Source organism: Phallusia mammillata, chromosome 4 (genome assembly GCF_965637545.1).
Source record: "Phallusia mammillata chromosome 4, kaPhaMamm4.hap1.1, whole genome shotgun sequence".
Classification (NCBI taxonomy): domain Eukaryota; kingdom Metazoa; phylum Chordata; class Ascidiacea; order Phlebobranchia; family Ascidiidae; genus Phallusia; species Phallusia mammillata.
In genome coordinates this window covers 14,242,030-14,261,904 of record NC_137255.1, presented here as the reverse complement: position 1 = coordinate 14,261,904, position 19,875 = coordinate 14,242,030, and the positions used below count along the sequence as shown (strand labels likewise).

At 36.5% G+C, this 19,875-nt stretch overlaps 1 protein-coding gene and 1 pseudogene across 2 annotated transcripts in view; both read left to right on the top strand.

Moving 5' to 3' along the window:
* Positions 1-19,875, top strand: part of LOC145222210 (uncharacterized) — a 41,143-nt pseudogene that overhangs the window by 11,552 nt on the left and 9,716 nt on the right. Inside the window, exons 16-53 of the transcript XR_013859304.1 lie at positions 1-119; positions 252-297; positions 359-534; positions 611-744; positions 1,316-1,520; positions 1,598-1,731; positions 1,789-2,046; positions 2,297-2,452; positions 2,631-3,003; positions 3,058-3,205; positions 3,438-3,589; positions 3,642-3,785; positions 4,283-4,422; positions 4,543-4,715; positions 4,981-5,161; positions 5,355-5,508; positions 5,818-5,960; positions 6,026-6,177; positions 6,244-6,395; positions 6,472-6,646; positions 6,896-7,169; positions 9,144-9,342; positions 9,966-10,086; positions 10,177-10,355; positions 10,449-10,588; positions 11,069-11,310; positions 11,492-11,678; positions 11,767-11,934; positions 12,271-12,444; positions 15,706-16,129; positions 16,412-16,739; positions 17,043-17,200; positions 17,259-17,366; positions 17,574-17,850; positions 17,951-18,162; positions 18,225-18,323; positions 18,988-19,202; positions 19,529-19,802. The product of XR_013859304.1 is annotated as an uncharacterized LOC145222210 (transcript). The remainder of the gene's footprint in view (positions 120-251; positions 298-358; positions 535-610; positions 745-1,315; positions 1,521-1,597; positions 1,732-1,788; positions 2,047-2,296; positions 2,453-2,630; positions 3,004-3,057; positions 3,206-3,437; positions 3,590-3,641; positions 3,786-4,282; positions 4,423-4,542; positions 4,716-4,980; positions 5,162-5,354; positions 5,509-5,817; positions 5,961-6,025; positions 6,178-6,243; positions 6,396-6,471; positions 6,647-6,895; positions 7,170-9,143; positions 9,343-9,965; positions 10,087-10,176; positions 10,356-10,448; positions 10,589-11,068; positions 11,311-11,491; positions 11,679-11,766; positions 11,935-12,270; positions 12,445-15,705; positions 16,130-16,411; positions 16,740-17,042; positions 17,201-17,258; positions 17,367-17,573; positions 17,851-17,950; positions 18,163-18,224; positions 18,324-18,987; positions 19,203-19,528; positions 19,803-19,875) is intronic.
* Positions 12,722-15,345, top strand: LOC145222208 (uncharacterized). The gene has a single exon (XM_080088274.1). The coding sequence runs from the start codon at positions 13,457-13,459 to the stop codon at positions 15,167-15,169; it is 1,713 nt and encodes a 570-aa protein (XP_079944400.1). The 5' UTR covers positions 12,722-13,456; the 3' UTR covers positions 15,170-15,345.

Genomic DNA, 19,875 nt, shown 5'->3' with positions numbered 1-19,875 from the left:
CAAAAGGGATATTCTGATAAATGGGAAGCTGTAACTGCGAAAAGAAATCCTGTAGGTGTATCGGAAATGATTGACTGTGCATTGCCATGGGTCAAAATGAGAGACTATCGTGGGACAAGGTACTTGTGGTTAATGGTAATATGTCTGCACAAAACAACTTTTAAAATGCATTTCACATATTTTCAAGCTTTTAATAACTTGTTGCAATAGGTTGGTTTTTGTAGTTATACGACAGGCAAATAAATTTTCAGATCATGGACCAGGGATGGTATAAGATGTCAGCCATGGATTTCAATGGTAAATATGTAGTGATAGTAGAAAGTATAAATATGTCTTTTTGTGTAATATGTGATTTTAGAGACCTCACCGACACCCTTTTAAACCAGAAAATTTCACTGAGTATGATTTGAGTGGTAACAAATGTAGAAAACCTCCTGGACCTCCCAATGAAATATTAAGAAAAAAATCAGAGGACCATGCTTGGTGTATGACCTTAAAACCTGATGCACCATGGCAAGACTGCCTTGTTTCCAAGTAAGTCCTTTAATAATGATTTAGTTTTTTGTAAAGTTTCAAGTTCTAAAAAAAATTATTTAAAAAAAATTCAAAGGTGTCCAACGCCAGCAGTTGTGGTATTAAATTCTGCCACAAATGAATGGGAAGTAAGCACTGGAGAAGAACCACTGCCATTTACATGTCAATCAGCTGGAGAGTGCTATTATGGGACTGGGACGAATTACTATGGTATTTATTTTGTATCATTTTCCGAGTAAAACAAGTTTTAATAAGTAAGTGATTTTCAAAGTGGTTCAAAAAAGATGACTTGAAGGAATAGAATTGCTAATTATTAAAGATTTTTGATGTATTTCTGAAACCTTAGTAACAATTATAGCGGATTTTGTTATATGTAAGGGTCAAGCTTTCCAAATTAAGATTATGCAATGTACATTATTGTGTCTTGGTTACTGTTTTTATGCTTTATTTGATTCTGTCTTCTTTTTTGGTAGTCATCTGAAAAACTGTGGAAGATAAATGATCATCTGTTTAAAAAAGGTTTCAAAATCACTATCATTTAAAACAGAAGACTTTTTAACATTAGATTATTACAGAAAATAATAATAAAACCCAGTGTGATAACCCTAAAATAGCAGTTATAGGTTTTAACATGTTCTGGTTTTCTGGAATGGCAATTTTTTTCTACTAAAGTTAGCATGAATAAAACCTGAAAAAAACATTTGGCATCCTAGTAAAAAATAATGCTCCAATGCCTGCAAACATTTGCCAGAAAAGCATTTTCTACAGCCTTACTTTTTAGGTTATACCAATTGGACTGAAAAAGGTTACTGTATGAACTGGAGGAAATATTATAATGGCGACACAAACTTCCCAGACCACAACCATTGCAGAAATCCTGGTTCAAATGCTCCCCAACCTTGGTGCTGGGTGAAAAAGAATGTGGCACAGTTTTGTACAAGCATTAGAAAATGTACATACACTTGTACATTGCCCAAATTAACAAGGTAATAAAAGTTTTAACAACAGCATAACAATTTTAACAACACAAATTTTTACTTTTGAACAAATCTGCTATGTACAGGATGAAACTAATGAGTATTTCATATTCAAGTCCATCATACATGTATCCAATTCTTACAAGAGTGCAAGTCATTTGCAGGAAAGGTTACAACATAACTGCAGCTAAGCAAGTTCAAGTCATCACTTGTTCGAGAGGTAATATTCATTGTACTTGGATCTATGACCTGGCCTTTGGTAATTATTGTGGTTTAGGTTTTTGGACGCCCAAACTTGTGGAATGTAACAGAATATTTTGCAACCAGCCAGCAGAGGTATCCAATGCAGTTTTGCTCACTTCAAAATCACAATACAGTTATGGAAGTGAGGCTGTGTTTCAATGCCTGGATGGTTACTTAACACAACCTGGTCAAAAATTGGTTCAAATTATCTGCCAAGAAGATGGGACGTGGTCAGGAGCAAAGCACACTTGTGTACCTTCTTGTCCACCGGGCTGGTTTTCATTTAATAGATGTAGGTTTGCATGTTTCAAAAGCACCTACTACTTTTATTATTATTATTTGAAAATGGAAAATACTGTAGCTACAACTAGGTTTGCTTTATGACAGTGAGTTTTCCACCAGTTTTTGTTGGTATTGGAATTTCTATGACTTAAATTTGAAGATAACCGTCAGCAAGATGCAGACTATAAATGTTTTCATATCACTACGTTTTGAGTTGCGGCTTCTTAAAGAAATGCCATGTATATTCTATTGTCTTGCAGCATGCTATCATGTGCAGTCAGATTATACAACATTTTCCAGTTATAATGAAGCTCAATTAGTGTGTGAAAAATCTGGAGGGCACTTGGCTTTTCCACACAATGAGATTACATACAATCTGTTTAAGTGGTTAATTGAATCAGATGCCGGACATTCAAGTAAATACATTTTTTGTATGTGTCCTGTGTACAGTGATATTTACAACAAGGTTTTATAATAGTCTACTTATTTTACTTAATTTTAAAAATTTTGCTAGTATTCTTTTCAGAAATAAATTTTTAGTATTGCATCCGTTAAACTAGAAAAAGTGCTTTATCAATTTATGATGTACTTTAGATTATGAATACTGGTTGGGGATTAAAGATATTGGTGCCAGAAAATCTGACTTGGCAAAAAGAGTATGGCAAAGTCATGATGGCAAGTTAACTAAAGATGGTCTCTATCTCGAAACTTTACAGAAATACCATGCTTTCAAAATACAAAACCTTGGTTCCTTGTTGAAAGGAAAAAGAAGATTGGCATATACTGACAGGTACGAAACGTAAACAGTTTGTGTATGACATGCCGTTGGTCGTTTTATTGTTCAACAGGTGCCTGTCTGGTGATGAAAAAACTAATAACGTTTTTTTGAGGTCATGTTCTTTTGAGAACAATACTGGGATGTGGTGGACTTGGCTGACCCATGATCATCTTTACAATGTAGACTTAGGTAGCAAACAAATAGTTTTATAAAAGCAATAAGCTGCAGTTTAGTTTTTTGCAGGTCTGTGTCTGCAAGCAACAGCCTATGACCACAGTGGTGGAACAAGTGGAAGAATGAATAATAGTGTTTTCATAGGAACCTGTGAGTTTTCCAATGTAAATCAAAGTTTTACATGTGGACCACATGGTGGATATCTTTTAAGACTCAGGTAACTTTGTAGATTTGATGAGCCTCAGCCAAGAGAATACTTTTTAGTTTCAAACAGCATTTTTATGTAGCAGCATTTTATTTATTTAAATTTTTTTTTAACACTTTAGTTGAAATTGACAGTAACATCTTTTACTATTAAAAAGACTTTTGCTTCAGTTTTTTTATCAAAATACGCTGTTTTGTGAAGGTTATTGTTTTTCATATTTATCAGCTGTTATTTTGTTTGTTAGGAGAAATTCCTCATCTAATTTTTTAGTTGTTGACCCAGACAGTTCACAAGGGGAAATAGTAGTCGGTGGAAAACATGTAACTGGTCCACTATCACTCTGGGCATCGCATGAAACCTTCCAGTATTTGTGTCACTGGGAATTAAAACCACCAGGTTTAAGGCAAACTGAGCATATTTTTTACTTTTTAACACATTTTATGTTTAGATTCCTACTTCATTGTGCATAGAGGTGTTGCTCCGACTTTTAACAGTTTTACGTACTTCGAGACTCATAAATGTTTACAGAACCGAACTGGTGCATCAATGGCTGTTTCGGACAATATAACTGCCATTGGCATTGTTCAGGAAAGTATGTTTAAAAACGTATTTTTGCATGATGTTTAAAGTGTTAGTTATACCTGTTTTCTGTAAAATATTTGGTTTTTATTAAACATGTTTGTTTAGTGCACTATAAACTGATCTGTTCATAAGTTTATTGGTGAAAATAAAGGCTCAAATAGATGTAAAAAGCGACATATTTTATATATTTCAAACGTTTTGGCAAATGCTCATGCCATCATCAGTGATACGAAGGCCACATCAGTTACACCCGTTTATATACACTTGAGTCACATGAAGGAATGATATAAAGGTGCAAAACAAGCGTCGCATAAAAACGATAGATAAAAAGGTGCACAGAAGTGAGGTGTCAACCACCTGCAAGTGTGAGTAGTAAAGCATGTCCCTTTGTTACGTCTATATGGGCCATTATTTTCACCTTGTTTGTTTATTGTTTGATGCCTAAAATTATTTACCCTTGTACGAAGTAGAAAAACTTTTACTAATCCTTGTGATGTTTTGCTTAAGAACTCAACTGGTGTGGATGTCTATACATGAAAAACATTAATGACACAGAAATCAGTGCAGCTCCAATCCAAGATACTGATTGTTATGTTGCCGACAACAAGTTTGCAAACTTTACAACATCTGGGACATACACATGTAATGTAAGATTGAAAATGCAGTTTTTACTAATTTTTACTGATTTTTTATGAAAATGTCTCTACAAAAACCAAGTCAAATTTCCTAAATACAGGATCATACAGAAGTAGTAATTTTATTTACAGGTACAGGAACTAGGTGACAGCATTTGTGAAAGAACGGATGGAAGTTCACCATCTCAGACACCTGTACCCAATTGGTGTGTGGCCATGATAGTCAAATCCAGAGGAATTCATAAAATTGAGTCAAGGTTTTGTTCCAACAGACTTGCTGGAAGTGTTTGCGAAGCAAAAGCCAAGTACATAACTATTCATTGTGGTGGCAAAAGATTTTCAGCAAATATGTTGAAAAAAACCATATCAAAATGCTTTTACACTTATACTAACGTTGTAGCTGCAGCCCGTTACCATCCATCCACCAATTGTGCCCTCACCTTTGTTGTACTTTATAGTGTCCCAATGTTGCACAGCTATTTCCGGCTTAATTTAGCACAAATATGCTGCTACAATTTGTATCATCCGGCAAAATAAACTTAACTCAACTTTTCAGTTAAAATATTACAGATGGGTTTGTGAAGCACCATTTCAACCTCCACACTCAGTTTCGGTTCTGGAGAGTGTTGGTTTCTCTGGTACAAAGTTTGCATATGGTTCAACCATTACACTTAAGTGTAAACCTGGTTACAGGTTTCTTCCTCCACACAAGACAGCTTCCATTACCTGCAATCAGTTTTTAAACTGGGAGGTAAGCTTGCAAAAGTTTTTATTGATAAATGTGGTAACTAGTGGCAAACCTTTTAAACGTACAAAAATAAAATGTTCTTTGTTTAAATTTGTAACTTGATTTTGCATAAAAACAGTTGGTCACATGCAAATAATGATGCTTTTTGTGAGCTTTACCACTAGTGCAGACTACTGAACTGAATCGTTTAACCTAGATAACAAAGACAGTGAAAGATTATGAACTAGAAGCTTACATTAGTGACCGCAAAGTAAGGGAAGCAGAGATGTTGAGTTTGCGGTGCTACCACATTAACTGCACAAAACCTGAAAATATATCAGGAATGGATCTTTCTGTACCTTTTGTTGAAGGTTGGCAAATATTTTCAGTTTCTCATGTAAGGTAATGTTTATCAGGTAGTTATGGCATCCACCATCATATAAAATGACTGCATCACAAAATGAGTTAAATGTACTTTTTGTAACTTGGTAAAAAATTAGTAGTAAATTGATTCTCGGAATTAATTCCTGTTTTGTTAGCATTCCTACAACCATTTCCATCTTTCATTTTATATGATCACAAGTGGCTATCTGATCTTGTAGCTGACTAATTTTAACCTGGAAATAAACATTTTAAACATAAAAAATTGGATTTACTATCATCAAAATGTATTTGCAAAGGTGACAGCTATCGATTTGGGGTAAATGCATCTTACACCTGCAAAAAAGGAACTATACTGCAATCTGGCAAACCTGAACACACTGTTACATGTATGGAAGATGAAACATGGCAACCCAAACTACACAATGATATTTGTGTTTCTGTATGAGCCTTTACACATCATTTAAATTTGTTTTATTGTATGTTTCCTTATATTTGTTCTTTAAGATTGAATGCAAACCTCTGCCTCTTATTCCCCATTCTTCTGCATTTTCGCCTTCCTTTGCATTTGGTGGTATAGCTAGGTATGAATGTGACGAAGGGTTTTGGTTCAAAAAGAATCAGTTTGGTATGGAAATTAAATGCAACAGCAGTGGGAAGTAGGCAATGTTGTTCTTACATTTGTGGGTTCTGGTGTTAAGCACATACATCCTTATTTCTAAAAGGTGGAATCCAGATCCAGATAAATCAAAATGTTTACCTGTGACTTGTGATGCTCCATCTGTTGCTGATTTAACTCGAATCAAAGCAGTACAGTTGGCCCCCAAAAGAAGCATTATTCCACACAGCTCTAAGATGACTTTGAGATGCCTTCCAGGTGATGTGAATAACATTTGTTGATGACTTGAATGTGAAATTGTTGCTTGCAAATTTTACTTTCCTGGTATATTTAGGAAAGTGGCTGGACAGGGAAACATTTACAGCAGACTTTAAATGTGAGATTGATGGCACCTGGTCCCCATTGGCTCCATCTAAGATTCGCTGCCGTCCGCTTCTTTGCCCTCCACCTAACAGTGTTCCTGGAGCTATAATGCGTGGTTCAGACAGAAGCAGTGGAAATATAATACGGTGTGAAGCCGGTGTATTAAAGAATATTTGTAGATTAAAAGCAACACCACTGAAAAAATTATTTAACAAAAAGTTCTTAATATTTAATTTAACTAAAAACCTGCTGTTCTGTGTGTGCCACCCACCTCAGCATAAAGTACAGACAAATTGGGGATTTATATACAAGTATAGATATAGGAAAGCTGATATGAGTTTCTTTGTCTAAATATAAATAAGGTGTACATTGATAGAACTTGTCATGTTTGTTAGCTATGAGTGCGCTTCTACACACTGGGTCAGACCGGCCTTTACTCTTTATTCACCTCATTGGGATGTATGCATTTATGTTGATGGAGGGAAAAATCCTGAGTTTATTGATGTGGAATCTGATGATTTGATCCCACCGCCAATTAAAGCTATGTTGCGACCTAATTGTATTGGATATGCTACTGCCAGGAATTTGTGGGTTTGGCATTGGTCATTTCATTTAAAGAACAAATACACTGATACTTGTCTCACAGCTGTTGCCTTGCCTGCACTGAAGGTAAGTTAGTTGATTTGGTTGGTGGCTTGTTTGTCCATCATCTTAATAAGGTGTTGGGGCAAGAAAATAGGTACCTTAATCCTAAATTATAAATGAAGATCATTTCTTAGCAGAACTTATATAATTAGTTGTGCAAAGAAACATTGCTAATTTTTCAATTTTGCTTTTCGTTGCTATAGTCAGCTAATATGGCTCAGTGTTTTATCTCTTTGAAGCCATAATTTAGTTGAAAAAGAAGTAAGACAATTTTTTTTTCTTTTGGCCTTTAGGGCTCAATTAGAATTATGGGTCCCCTTCCCTGAAGGGGACACATATTGATTTTACTCGAATTGTTTTCTTGTTTTTTCTTCCCAAAGTTTGTCCGACTCGTTTTTCCATCAAATGTTTGATGGATTTGGCTGAAATTTACACAGATGGTAGATATAGTTATGTAGATGTGCATCCCACTTTGTTTTTGTTGATAACCCCAGTATTTACCCCGCTAGGCCCCTAAAATGGGTATTTTTTACCCAAAGTTTGTCCAACTCGTTTTTCCATCAAATGTTTGATGGATTTGGCTGAAATTTACACAGATGGTAGACATAGTTATGTAGATGTGCATCCCACTTTGTTTTTGTTGATAACCCCAGTATTTACCCCGCTAGCCCCCTAAAATGGGTATTTTTTACCCAAAGTTTGTCAGACTCTTTTTCTATCAAATGTTTGATGAATTTGGCTGAAATTTACACAGATGGTAGACATAGTTATGAAGATGTGCATCCCACTTTGTTTTTGTTGATAACCCCAGTATTTACCCCGCTAGCCCCCTAAAATGGTATTTTTTACCCAAAGTTTGTCCGACTCGTTTTTCCATCAAATGTTTGATGGATTTGGCTGAAATTTACACAGATGGTAGACATAGTTATGTAGATGTGCATCCCACTTTGTTTTTGTTGATAACCCCAGTATTTACCCCGCTAGCCCCCCAAAATGGGTGAGTTTTTAAACAGTGTCAGAATTGGCTGAAATTTGGATTTCTTGAAAAGTATGCCGTTTATAGGTGTCGATTGTTGTGTTCAACCCTGTAGTCCTAACATTTACCCCACAAGCCCCTAAAGTGTAAAACGTATTTGTATGTTACTGGGCACCACAAACGAAAGATTTCTTAGGCGCAATAGTGTTACAAGGGCAAGCAGTTGTATGTTGCTCGTTGGTGGTTTGCTTGGTGGTCGTTTTTGCGCCATGGCAGTTAGGGGCTTGTTAACAGCCCTATGACGTCAGAAACATTAACGGTTGTTGCTCAAAACACCTCTAGTGGTCGAAATTTTAAACATTGGCGGATTGGGCTGAAATTTTGCAGTACTATTGATTGAGTCATTGTGGTTTTTATATATTTTTTAATTTGTGTGTCGAACCCAATTAGTTGCCCTACTAGCCCCCTAAAATGGGTCAGTTTTTTAAAACGTTAAATAGGACATACTTCAAACAATATCTGGGGTGAATCTAATTTTATAGTTTGTATTCTACATAGCACTATTATTTAAGCCCAGTGCCGATCACTGTGTTTTACCTTACAACACCCGACTTTCTTATGGTTATCTCTTGAATTGCATTATTTTCAACTTTGCATGTGTGGGGACCCATGAGTTTTTGCCTGCAGAAACGACTAAAGTTATAAAAGACGGTGACTAATATGGGACCCAATACAAAATAAGCATAGGAAATATATTTATGTTTTAAAATAGGTTATAGTGTATATCCAAGGGCAATATGTGCTAAGCCACCCTTCTAGTTTAAAGATAAAAACATTAACTTGAAAAATTCCATAGTAAGGTGCAAATAATCTGAGTGTCGCATGCGATACCCTTGGGAAATTTTTTATTAAAATTGCATTTGTAGTTCTATAAATGTACATTTAAAGCATGTTCATTACACACACACAATATTGCTGTTGCAAATTATAACTAAACGTTTTGGCATTTTTTGTGTGATTAGGAAGATTTAGTCAATGTTGTCATGAAATTATGTGACAAAAATAACATCTATCAACATTGGGAGTGTATAAAAGCGAGAGATGGCAGTAATGCAAGGTTACTAGCTTTGCGAGCAGCAATGTCTGGTGGTTATCTTACAACCAAAGCTGCTGAAGTTGCATATGAATCAACAGAGAATGCTGTAAACCTTTTTGTAACAGGTATTGGTTGCTGACTTATTATATAGGGTAGCTAACATGATTACTGCAGAGTCTTCAGCTACCCCACACATTCTTAATTTTTAATGTTTTGTTTTTGAAATATTGTGCAAATAAACTTAGCTACTGGAGCAGTAAATAGTAAAGTAAGTAAATAAAAAAAATATGCCCAGCAACATTGTTTTGTTATGTTCTCGCTTCAACAGGTCACATATTTTTTCTCAAGGATGTGTTGAAAAATATTTGTATGTAGGATTGTCTAAAAACAGGTTCTAGTAAAGAATATTACAAGTACAAACTGAGAACCCATAGTTTTTGAAATATATGTTTTAGTTGTAAACACAAAATGTTCCGTAACCTGCTAGATAAAAAAACTCAGCATATAGGGTTTTATTGCCACATGTATTTCTTTTTGAACGTTGTCACCTGTTAAACTATAAAACTTTAAATGCAATTTGAGAGTTGTTATTCGGTTTACTCGTTTAGAACTCAAATTAGGATTTTTCTATTTATAGTAATTATACAAATGTTACCATTTTGTACTACAAAAATGACATAAAGCCTTGCCAAGGGCCTGAAACTGTGTGAAAACATTATTGTTCTTAAAAGTATTTCTATTTTTAAAGGCAACAGACTTGCTACAGACGTGAAGAGTTATTGGCAGGCTGGTAAAATTGGAGCTGGTAACTTTTTGGATGTGTGCACTTATAGGGAGGGTTACCTGTATGAAGAATCTGTATGTAACAGGTGGGATATTTTAAGTTAACATTTCTTGGCATTTTTAAATAACTGAATGTTAATTACCAATACAAACTGAGTTCATTTTCTGCCATTAAGTTTTGGACGTTGGAATCCAGACACATATGACATCGAATGTAGTCCTGTTGATTGTGGGCAGCCTCCTAGTATTTCTCACACTTCAATGACTGTAACTAGCAGACCTGAAACTAAGTCTTTGGGATCTGATTTTTCTGCACCAAACAAATGGGAACATATTGGATCAAACTATAAAAGTGGTAAGTTGAAACAGTACTTAAAATATAGGCATTTTTTATGTAATCAAATTCTGCAAAAAGCATTACAAGTAAAACAAAATTTTTTGTTTTTAGCTGGCAGCTTTCCGGTGACAACAACTGTGAAGTATTCATGTCATAAAGGAAAATGGGTGGAACCAAACAAATTTTCGTTTTCTCTTCATTGTAGTGCAATTGGTGTTTGGCTTCCACTGAACTCCAGTGTTGATAAAATAGTATGACCCTTTATTATGATAAAAAAGCATAAGTAAATATGTATGGCAAACAGAAAGGTGGATTTCCTATTGATAATACTGTCAATGTATGTAGTATATGATAACATTCAAATATTACTTTACATCACATTGTATTTGATAAATATCGCACCATTAGTTGTGACTAAGACTTCTTCTTCTGCAAGGTACACTGTATTCACTGACCAAAGTTCGTAACAACAAAGAAGAAACACTTATTTATAACTTAGGATTTTATCTTTGACCAAATGGGTCTGCAGAAAGTTTTGGGGTAACAGGTGACAATAGAATAATGTGGTGAATTAAATAAGTGACAGGATTAGAGACCATCACCTCTTGAACACAAGACAGTCTGCTAAGGCAGTGTATAGTTACTTTGGGGTTTAAAGGTGTATTGATCACCTAAACATGTGTGTGCTCAATAACACTAAATACCATTGATTTTATTTTTTTAATTTACAGGCGTGTGTTGATGTAACTTGTCCTATGCCCACAATACTTGCTCATTCTGTAGTTGATGTTTACCCTCCAAAACACAACTCGGATCCTGATTCTGGTGTTTTTGGAGCTCCAGTTATTTATGCAAAGGGGCTTAATCAAACCTATGTCCCGGCTTATGGCTCAAAGGCTGTCATTAGCTGTTTTTATGGATATTGGGTATTAAATGTGTTTCTCCAAGATCCACCAAACATTAAACGGAATGGGTACCAATTTTATAAAGTTCGACAATCATATTTTATTGCACTTTTTAGGTGCACAAAATTGTGTTTCAAGTTGTATCTTAAGCAATATTTCTACATTGTAGATCACTTAATACATAAAAATAAATATGATCTACTTCAAGTCTGGCTATTTTCACCTCTGATTGTTTGAAATATGTTTAAGGTCAACAAGTGTGGATGCTGTGTGTGGAGAAAGGGGAAATTGGTCACAGACTATCATTGAAGATGGAATTGAATGTAGAGAAATAGCATGCTCAGATCCTGGTCAAATTCAATTATCACATCGATCACCAAATACATCAGACTTTGTGTTTAGTTATGGCTCAATTTTCCAATATCAGTGTTTTCAGGTTTTTATTATTTTTAAACAAAATAATGTGGTATTTTTTTCTGGAACCTTTGCATCTTTGAATAAAATTTATTTGATAATATTCGTAGGGCTATTGGTTCAGTCCAGCAAGAATTTATACAGAAACAGTTTGTACTCGTGAAGGAACTTGGAAGCCAGATCCTTTGAACTTGACATGTGTAGTTGCCTCATGCAGAGATCCTGGTCCAGTTCCATTTGCTTTTCGGAAGGGAACTGGATTGACAGTTGGAAGTCAGGTAGTGTAAACATGCTCCTGATTACAAGTTGAATGCAATAATTTCGTTATACGTAAACTGGAACTGAAAAAAAAAACTCTTGTAAAATCCAATTAGTTTTCAACTCTTCCTGAATTTTCATGACTGTACAAAAAAATAGAAGTCATTTATGTTATGTTTAAAGTTTTTGATTTAGAACACAAAGTGTAGAATTCATACATTTACTTACATATAAATATTTTTGTGTTAATGTAATTAATCAACACTAAATAAACTTGTCATAATGAAATATCACAGTTCAGTTACTGCATGTAAAAAATATGTACTGAAAACAAAAATGCCCTGTTCTTTTTGCAGGTTACTTACACATGCATGCCTGGTCGTATGATTGCAAGAACATTGACATCCACAACAATCACATGCCAATCTGACAATTTGTGGATTCCTCCAACCAAAACAATTAAGTGTGAACTATTGGTTTGTGACACACTACCAAAGATTGAGCATTCATTCTATCATAACATTTCCCAAGTGGGTTTCATTTTACTTATAGCTTTTTTTCGGTTTTGTCCTTAAAGTTTTAATAGACCAGGATAACATTTTCATGGATGAAACAACTGTTAATAAGCTAACAAGCGTTTAAAATTGGTCCTGTTAAAATTGCCGAATGTGGTTAGATTTTATATTAAGACAGATTGTGAACATGCTATTGTAGTAAGTTTAAAGAGCTCTTCTGGCAAATGTGATTTTATTCCGACGTTTCGACGTCCTATACAGGTCGTCTTCATCAGGGTAAATAACACTGATGAAGACGACCTGTATAGGACGTCGAAACGTCGGAATAAAATCACATTTGCCAGAAGAGCTTTTTAAACTTGATACTATGCCTGGCAGCAATAGCTTATATATTGAATTGAAAGGTCTGTATGGACCCGACGTGCTTTCCACCATCAGAAAGTACGTTGACACGAGACACTCGATTGCGAGGCACATGGTACACCTGCATTTCAACCACGGGTGTATCAAGGAAAATATCTTGCCGCGCTCTTTGCACTTTAAATCGCCTGACAATTCTTCAGGTGGAAGGAAAATCATGAGAAAGTGTGGATTTGCGTTTCTAAAGTTACGCATTAACCAGTCTCACCAAAGAATAACGCAATGCAAGGCTCGTTCTGATGGAGTGTTAGCTTCGCTACGTGCAGTTCTGACGCAAGACCAGTTAGAGCGGCTTTTAGATCACACCAACGTAGGAGTTAATACACGTTACAATCGTGCGATGATTGATTGTAAAAGGCGTTTGACATCGCTGAGTTCCATGTGCGACAGACGAAGACCTGCAGTGGAAAGACAGAAGATGTCTGATTACCAACCGACGGTTGATGAAACCAAAGTTTTGCAACTTGGTCTTAATTTTGCCACTGCACCACGGGCAGTACCGAAAGAACAAATTATTGCTGCAGTCGAGAAAGGAATTTGGTAGCAACCCGCGCACATTAAAGCATTCATTCAAGGCAAACTTGCATACTGCCTTCGCACACACAGAATGGGTCAAAGCAACCTCAGTAACACCGAGCACCAGGCGATCCGAAGTTTAAGGTCAAATGAAGATATCTCGATCTTATCCGCAGACAAAGGTAACTGTACTGTCATCATGAACCGCCCAGATTACGACAAGAAAATGTCTGACTTATTACTGGATACTTCGACTTACAAGCGTTTAAAGCGTGATCCAACACGTAAGTCGGAACGCGTCCTTAATAAGTTCGTGGGGAAATTGCACACAGAGAGGCAATGCATTTCTGAAGCCGTATTCCATCAACTGCATAGCACGGACGGCTCCGCTCCGCGCATCTACGGCTTACCAAAAATACACAAGGAAGGCATCCCTCTGCGACCAATCGTTTCGTTTGTTGGTACTCCAACCTACAATCTTGCGAAGTACCTAGCGAAAGTTATTTCTCCGCTTGTGGGCAATACGGAATGGACTGTTTCGAACTCGTCCAAGTTTGTTCAAGAGATAGCACAGTTGCCGCCCCTGTCCAACGAAGAGTTAATGGTGTCGTATGACGTCGTGTCACTTTTTACAAGTGTTCCTGTGGAATTGGCGATGGACATCGCGTCATCCAGGATTTTAAACGACTATAGCCTTAAAGACAGAACACCATGGGTCCCGTTGGATATTGTGGACGGTTTGCGGATTTGCTTGGAGCAATCCTTTTTAACATTCAGGGGAAGCTTTTACCAACAGGTTCAAGGCACAGCGATGGGTTCCCCGGTCTCCGTGGTTGTCACAAACATGACAATGGAAGCGCTTGAGGAAAAAGCCTTATCAACATTTGCCAACCCACCAAGATTCTGGCGGCGATATGTTGACGACATTTTTTGTGTCATTGCTAAGAACAAGGTTGAGGCATTTTTACAGCATCTCAACGAGGCGCAACCAGGCATTCAGTTTACCATGGAACTCCAATCGGTAAACTGTCTTCCATTTTTAGACGTTCAAGTCACAAGAACCGATGACGGCGTCTTGTACTCGAGAGTGTACCACAAGCCAACGAGTACCGGCAGGTATCTCAATTTTCGATCTCATCACCCCACATACCAGAAAAGAGGGGTGGTTCGTTCCCTAAAAGATCAGGCACGACGCTTGTGCACTCATAGCGACGACTGCGAGGCGGAACTGGCTAAGGTTCGCAAAGCCTTGAAATACAACGGCTACCCCAACTGGATTCTCCGTGATGGACGGGCAACGTGTCCCAAACAGGTGACCCATCCAAAAACAGAGGGTTTTGTGACACTTCCGTACATACCGAAATTGACGGATATTCTACGGCGTATGTTGCGTGACTTCGGCGTAGCGGTTGGCGTTCAACCTGCCAATACTCTCCGCAAGCTACTGAGTCACCCGAAAGATCCAATCGACACCCTTGAACAACGTGGTGTTGTATATTCTATTCCCTGCGCCGAGTGTCCGTTAATATATATCGGGGAGACTGGAAGGTCACTCAACACCCGCCGAAAAGAACATCAACGGGATGTTGCCAACAGCGACGCAAAGAAGTCGGCCCTGTCCAATCACGCGGTATCACAAGGCCACCGTATTGATTTCAATGCGGCATCTGTTGTGGCCCGGGAGCCTGACTACAGGAAAAGACTATTTCTTGAGTCATGGAATATTCACCAACGGGTCAACACAATGAACATCAAAACAGACGTGATGCTGCCAGCGTGCTACAGGCACCTGCTTAAAGATTAGAGGGTCAATCATTTGTTATCGCGCGGTGTTTTCGTTGCGTTGTTACGTGCTTTCGTTCTATTCTTTTTTCCTTTGTTTATCGTGCACTGTACTAGTCGCATTCAGTGTTATTTACCCTGATGAAGACGACCTGTATAGGACGTCGAAACGTCGGAATAAAATCACATTTGCCAGAAGAGCTCTTTAAACTTGATACTATACCTGGCAGCAATAGCTTATATATGCTATTGTAGTGTTTATTCTCAGAACCTAAAGGCTTCTCTGCTTGTTTCTTTTAAGGTGTCAATTGAACAATTAGCACACTGGTTTAAAAATTTGGGCAATTTATGTCATCAGCCATTGTGCTGTATCGGTTGCTTTTTGAAGGCAAAATGAAAACTCTTTGTAAACATGGCATTCTAATGTTTAAAATACTGTCACCCTTACAAAAAATCAAAATATTAGTATATTTTTGCCCTCAAGTAAAACTGTAGTCATATAAACAAAACAATATCCATTGGATAAAAGTTCATGTTACCAGCACATTTTTTTTTCAGCTATACAAAGATCAGTATGTGGCTGGTGACCATGTTAGTGTTTACTGTGATGATGGATATGCTATAGACAGCACAAGCTCACACATTGATTTCTCATGTAGTCTTGATGGGGTTTGGCATCCTAAATTTACTGATAGATTTAGAACCATATGCAAGCCTGTGCATTGTCCAACACCACCTGAAAGGTTAAAGTCAGGTGCAGTGCATAAAGGTGGATCACTGCTATACACAAGTGGTGATACAGTTACTTATATCTGCCCACTGGGGCAATGGGTTGGACCAAGTGGTCCTTCACACTCATTTACTTCTACTTGTGTTGCTACACGTTCTTTAACAAAGGTAGCAGGTGTTCCTTCATATGACACTTCTTGGGTACCAAATGTGGATAGTTTCAGTTGTGTTGATGTGAATTGCCCCCAACCAGGTATGTTGTAGAATGTGTGTTGGCAAGGATCATTTACTCAAACCTAAAAATAATATTAATTTTAGTATAACTTTCATATTGATGTTTGCTTTTCTGCAAAAAAAACTATTCTAGTTTTCCAAAATATTTCAAAAACAAGACTATACTTCAAATAAATTAACATTTAAATAATAAAAGTTACCTATCAAAAAGATCTTCTTATTATGGGACTGTTACTGTTTTATTGTATAATTATTCTAAATTAAAATCTCACGCTAATAAATTTCTTTTTTTTTTGCATAGGCTTTGTTGATCATGCTGGGTATTCTGTATCTACATTACTGTATCAATCGATTGTCACTTACACTTGTGAGTTGGGTTACCATATCCATCAGCCACTATCTAAGATGTTTTCCATATCTCAAAAATCCACATGTAAAGCGAATGGGCAATGGAGGCCTTCTTCAGATCAAATATTTTGTGTACCAATAACATGCGATCATCCAAAAACAGTTAAAAATGCACTTGCATCTGTAAAGCCTCCATCAGAAAATTACTATTACGATGATACAGTGGATTACCGATGTAAAAAAGGATTGTACTTTGTCCAAACCACATCAAAGCAGATTAGGTAGCACAGTTTTGCAAACATCAATCACAGAATTCATTGGTTTCCGAACTTTTTTGTGTGCAACATTATTAAAATATTTGAAAATTAGTCTTTATGCTGGGAAATGAGCACTGTGTTTTGGTTGTTAATCAATAGTAAAGGGCCTTTTTCAATGTTACTGTGAGTTTACTGCACCACAATGATTAATTTACAAACAAAAAAGCAGAAATTTCAGTGCAGGTTCCAAACCACCAAGTAATAAGTTTAAGATTATGCACAATGGTTGAAAGGTAAAAGTTTAAGTAACTGATTACACAATTACAGGACTTACAAACAAAACAAGTGGACAATTACCTGTCAGTATGACGGCTCATGGGATATGCATCCTGATGACATACTTATTGCTTGTCAACCTATTTTGTGTCCAAGTCCCCCAGTTATCCCTTTTGCTCAGATTACAATCAGCTACAGAGGGAAACCAAGTAAATAGTGTACATTGACCAAATTTTGTTAGTTTTACTTATTTTTTCAAATGTTTAGCACCAGCCTACTACCCAACTCATACTGTATACAATGTCTCCTGTGTTGCTGGTTATGCTTCTTCTACTTCTGGAAAACAGATTTCAACATTTTCCTGCAAAAGTAATGGTAAGTTTGGGTTTCATGAACATGGAACAGACATGTTAAAAATGAGTTTTTTACTGTACACATTTGGTGCTGACGTGGAAGTTATTGAAACAAATCAATCTCCCGTTGATTTTTTAATCCACTTTATGATTAAATATTTTATATATTTTTTTGAGTAAAACAAAAGCTATATAAAAAAAAAATATTACAATGCTTGTGACTTTGTAGGTGAATGGTTACCATACAGCCCTGGTTTAACTGTTTGTGAAAGAATAAATTGCTTTGATCCTGGGGAGCGGCCACATTCCACAAGAGTTGTTGGAGGTTTTCACTACCTTGATCGCATCACATACTTTGCGGATGACGGCTATGCATCATCAACATCTAATTTAACAGCAGCACAATTAATTGTGACATTACAATGCAGTGACAACGGACAGTGGAATGTATTAAATGCAACTCAATTAAATATGGATAAAGGGGATGGAACGTCCAGGGTTAGAAGGTGCTGTATTACTTTAGTGTATTTTATTAAGTGCTTCAAGATTGCATATGTACTGGGCTATACACTGGGCAAAGGTTTAATTTTTTGATTTGTTTTACAGAGCTGTTGAAGATGGTACACCTTTTATTGGCATGCCATTGACATATATCACATTTGTACCTGTAAGTTGCAAAGCACCATTTGTTCCGAACAATTCCAGTATCAAAGACTTGGGGTCAGGTCACTTTGCCTATGGGACAGAATTAACGGTTGAATGTAATCATGGTTATTTTGTTGCTGGTGATGTGAACAGCTTAACAATTTCTTGCAGTGGTGGGATACAAACGAGAAATGTATTTTATTATTTCCTACTTTGTTCATTTGTTTCAAAATAGGAAAGGGTTGGTGGCCAGACCCAGAACACATTCTTTGTTTGGAATCTTCAGACTTCAATTGCAAATTACCATTGCCACCTGAAAATGCAATAATTGAACGTAGGATGATTTTTTTCAAATACCTTTATATCATGTCATACAAATGTCCATTCTAATCATTAGTTTTCAAGCAGTTCAAAGTGCTATCCTATCTCCATGCCTTATGACACATGCTATGCCAATTAAAAAAATGATTTTGCTAATTCAGTCGATAATATATATATTTGATAAGCTGCAGACAGTGCACACTGTTTCGACCTATAAGGTGTAGCCACTAGCCAATGCGGCCGATCTCTCGTCACCAGCTGCACTGATGAGACCTTATAGGCCGAAACAGTGTGCACTGTCTGCAGCTTATCATTTATTGGCTCTATACTTTTACAATAATATATTTGTTAACCAAACACTGATATTACTGTCGCAAACTAGTCGGGTCAGATATCCCTACTGTTGCTATTTGTGTTGACGCTGTCTTTGGCACACCGAGAACTTTCGAGATGTTTACTGTATTCTCTCCACAATAGAATTGACCTCGTTTAAAAACGCACACGACAGCACCCAAAACACAGGTTACTCTAGTTCAAACACAAGGCGTGACATGGCGTGATGATAGAACCTATCAGATGCATTGTTACGTCATAAGATGTCTAGGTTGCAATGTACTGAACAAGTTAATTTGTGGCAATTACCTTTTTATGAAAAATTAAAACTTTTTTGAATGCAGTGCACTCCTACCAGCTTGATGGAACAGCCACCATTCGTTGTCTTTCAAGTTTTGAAGTTCGCCCAGGAATAACAACAGCAACTGTTACATGTTTAAAAGGATTGGTTTGGGATCCTGATCCTGAAACAATTTCTTGTGAAAGAATTGCTTGTGAAAATCCACCTGTTATACCACACTCCATTTCTAACTTTACTGGAACAAAGTACCATGATTTGGTAAATGTGTTTTAAACCAAGTAGTTGTTGTTTTAAGATTTCTCATGCAATAATTGGTTTGTGTGGTTTTTCTTACTGCCAAAAAATTGTTCAAACAAAAAAAAAACTTTTGTAATGATAATGATATCACAGAATTATAATGCCAACAAAATCTGCTGAACACTTATTATCTGGAAAAAAATAATATGCTGTGTTTCTTTGTTCTGTTATACTCCACAAGTTACAGCATTAGTGCAGAACTTGACACTAATGTACAGTCGTGTACTTTAGCTACACTTATCTATCATTTGTACTGAAAACTAAATATGGTATTTATGTTTGTATAGGTGCATTATACCTGTAATGATGGCTACAGCTTTTCATCAATGGCAAACAACACTAAACTTTCCAGCATGTGTGTAGCTCACAATGCATGGCAGCCTAATCCCCACAAAATGCAATGCCGTCTGCTTGACTGTGGTCCACCAGTAAAACTTATTCTGCCAAGGACACAATCAATCTCCTACACAAAAACAACATTTGGATCAAACGCTACATATAGCTGCGAAACTGGATTTAATTTTGTTGATGGAGTTGGGGTCTATTCACATACAGTAAAAGGTTTTTTAATTTTCTTATTAAGTGAAATATTTTATTAACAAATAAACATTTGATAATAAATTAGTAGTGGGAA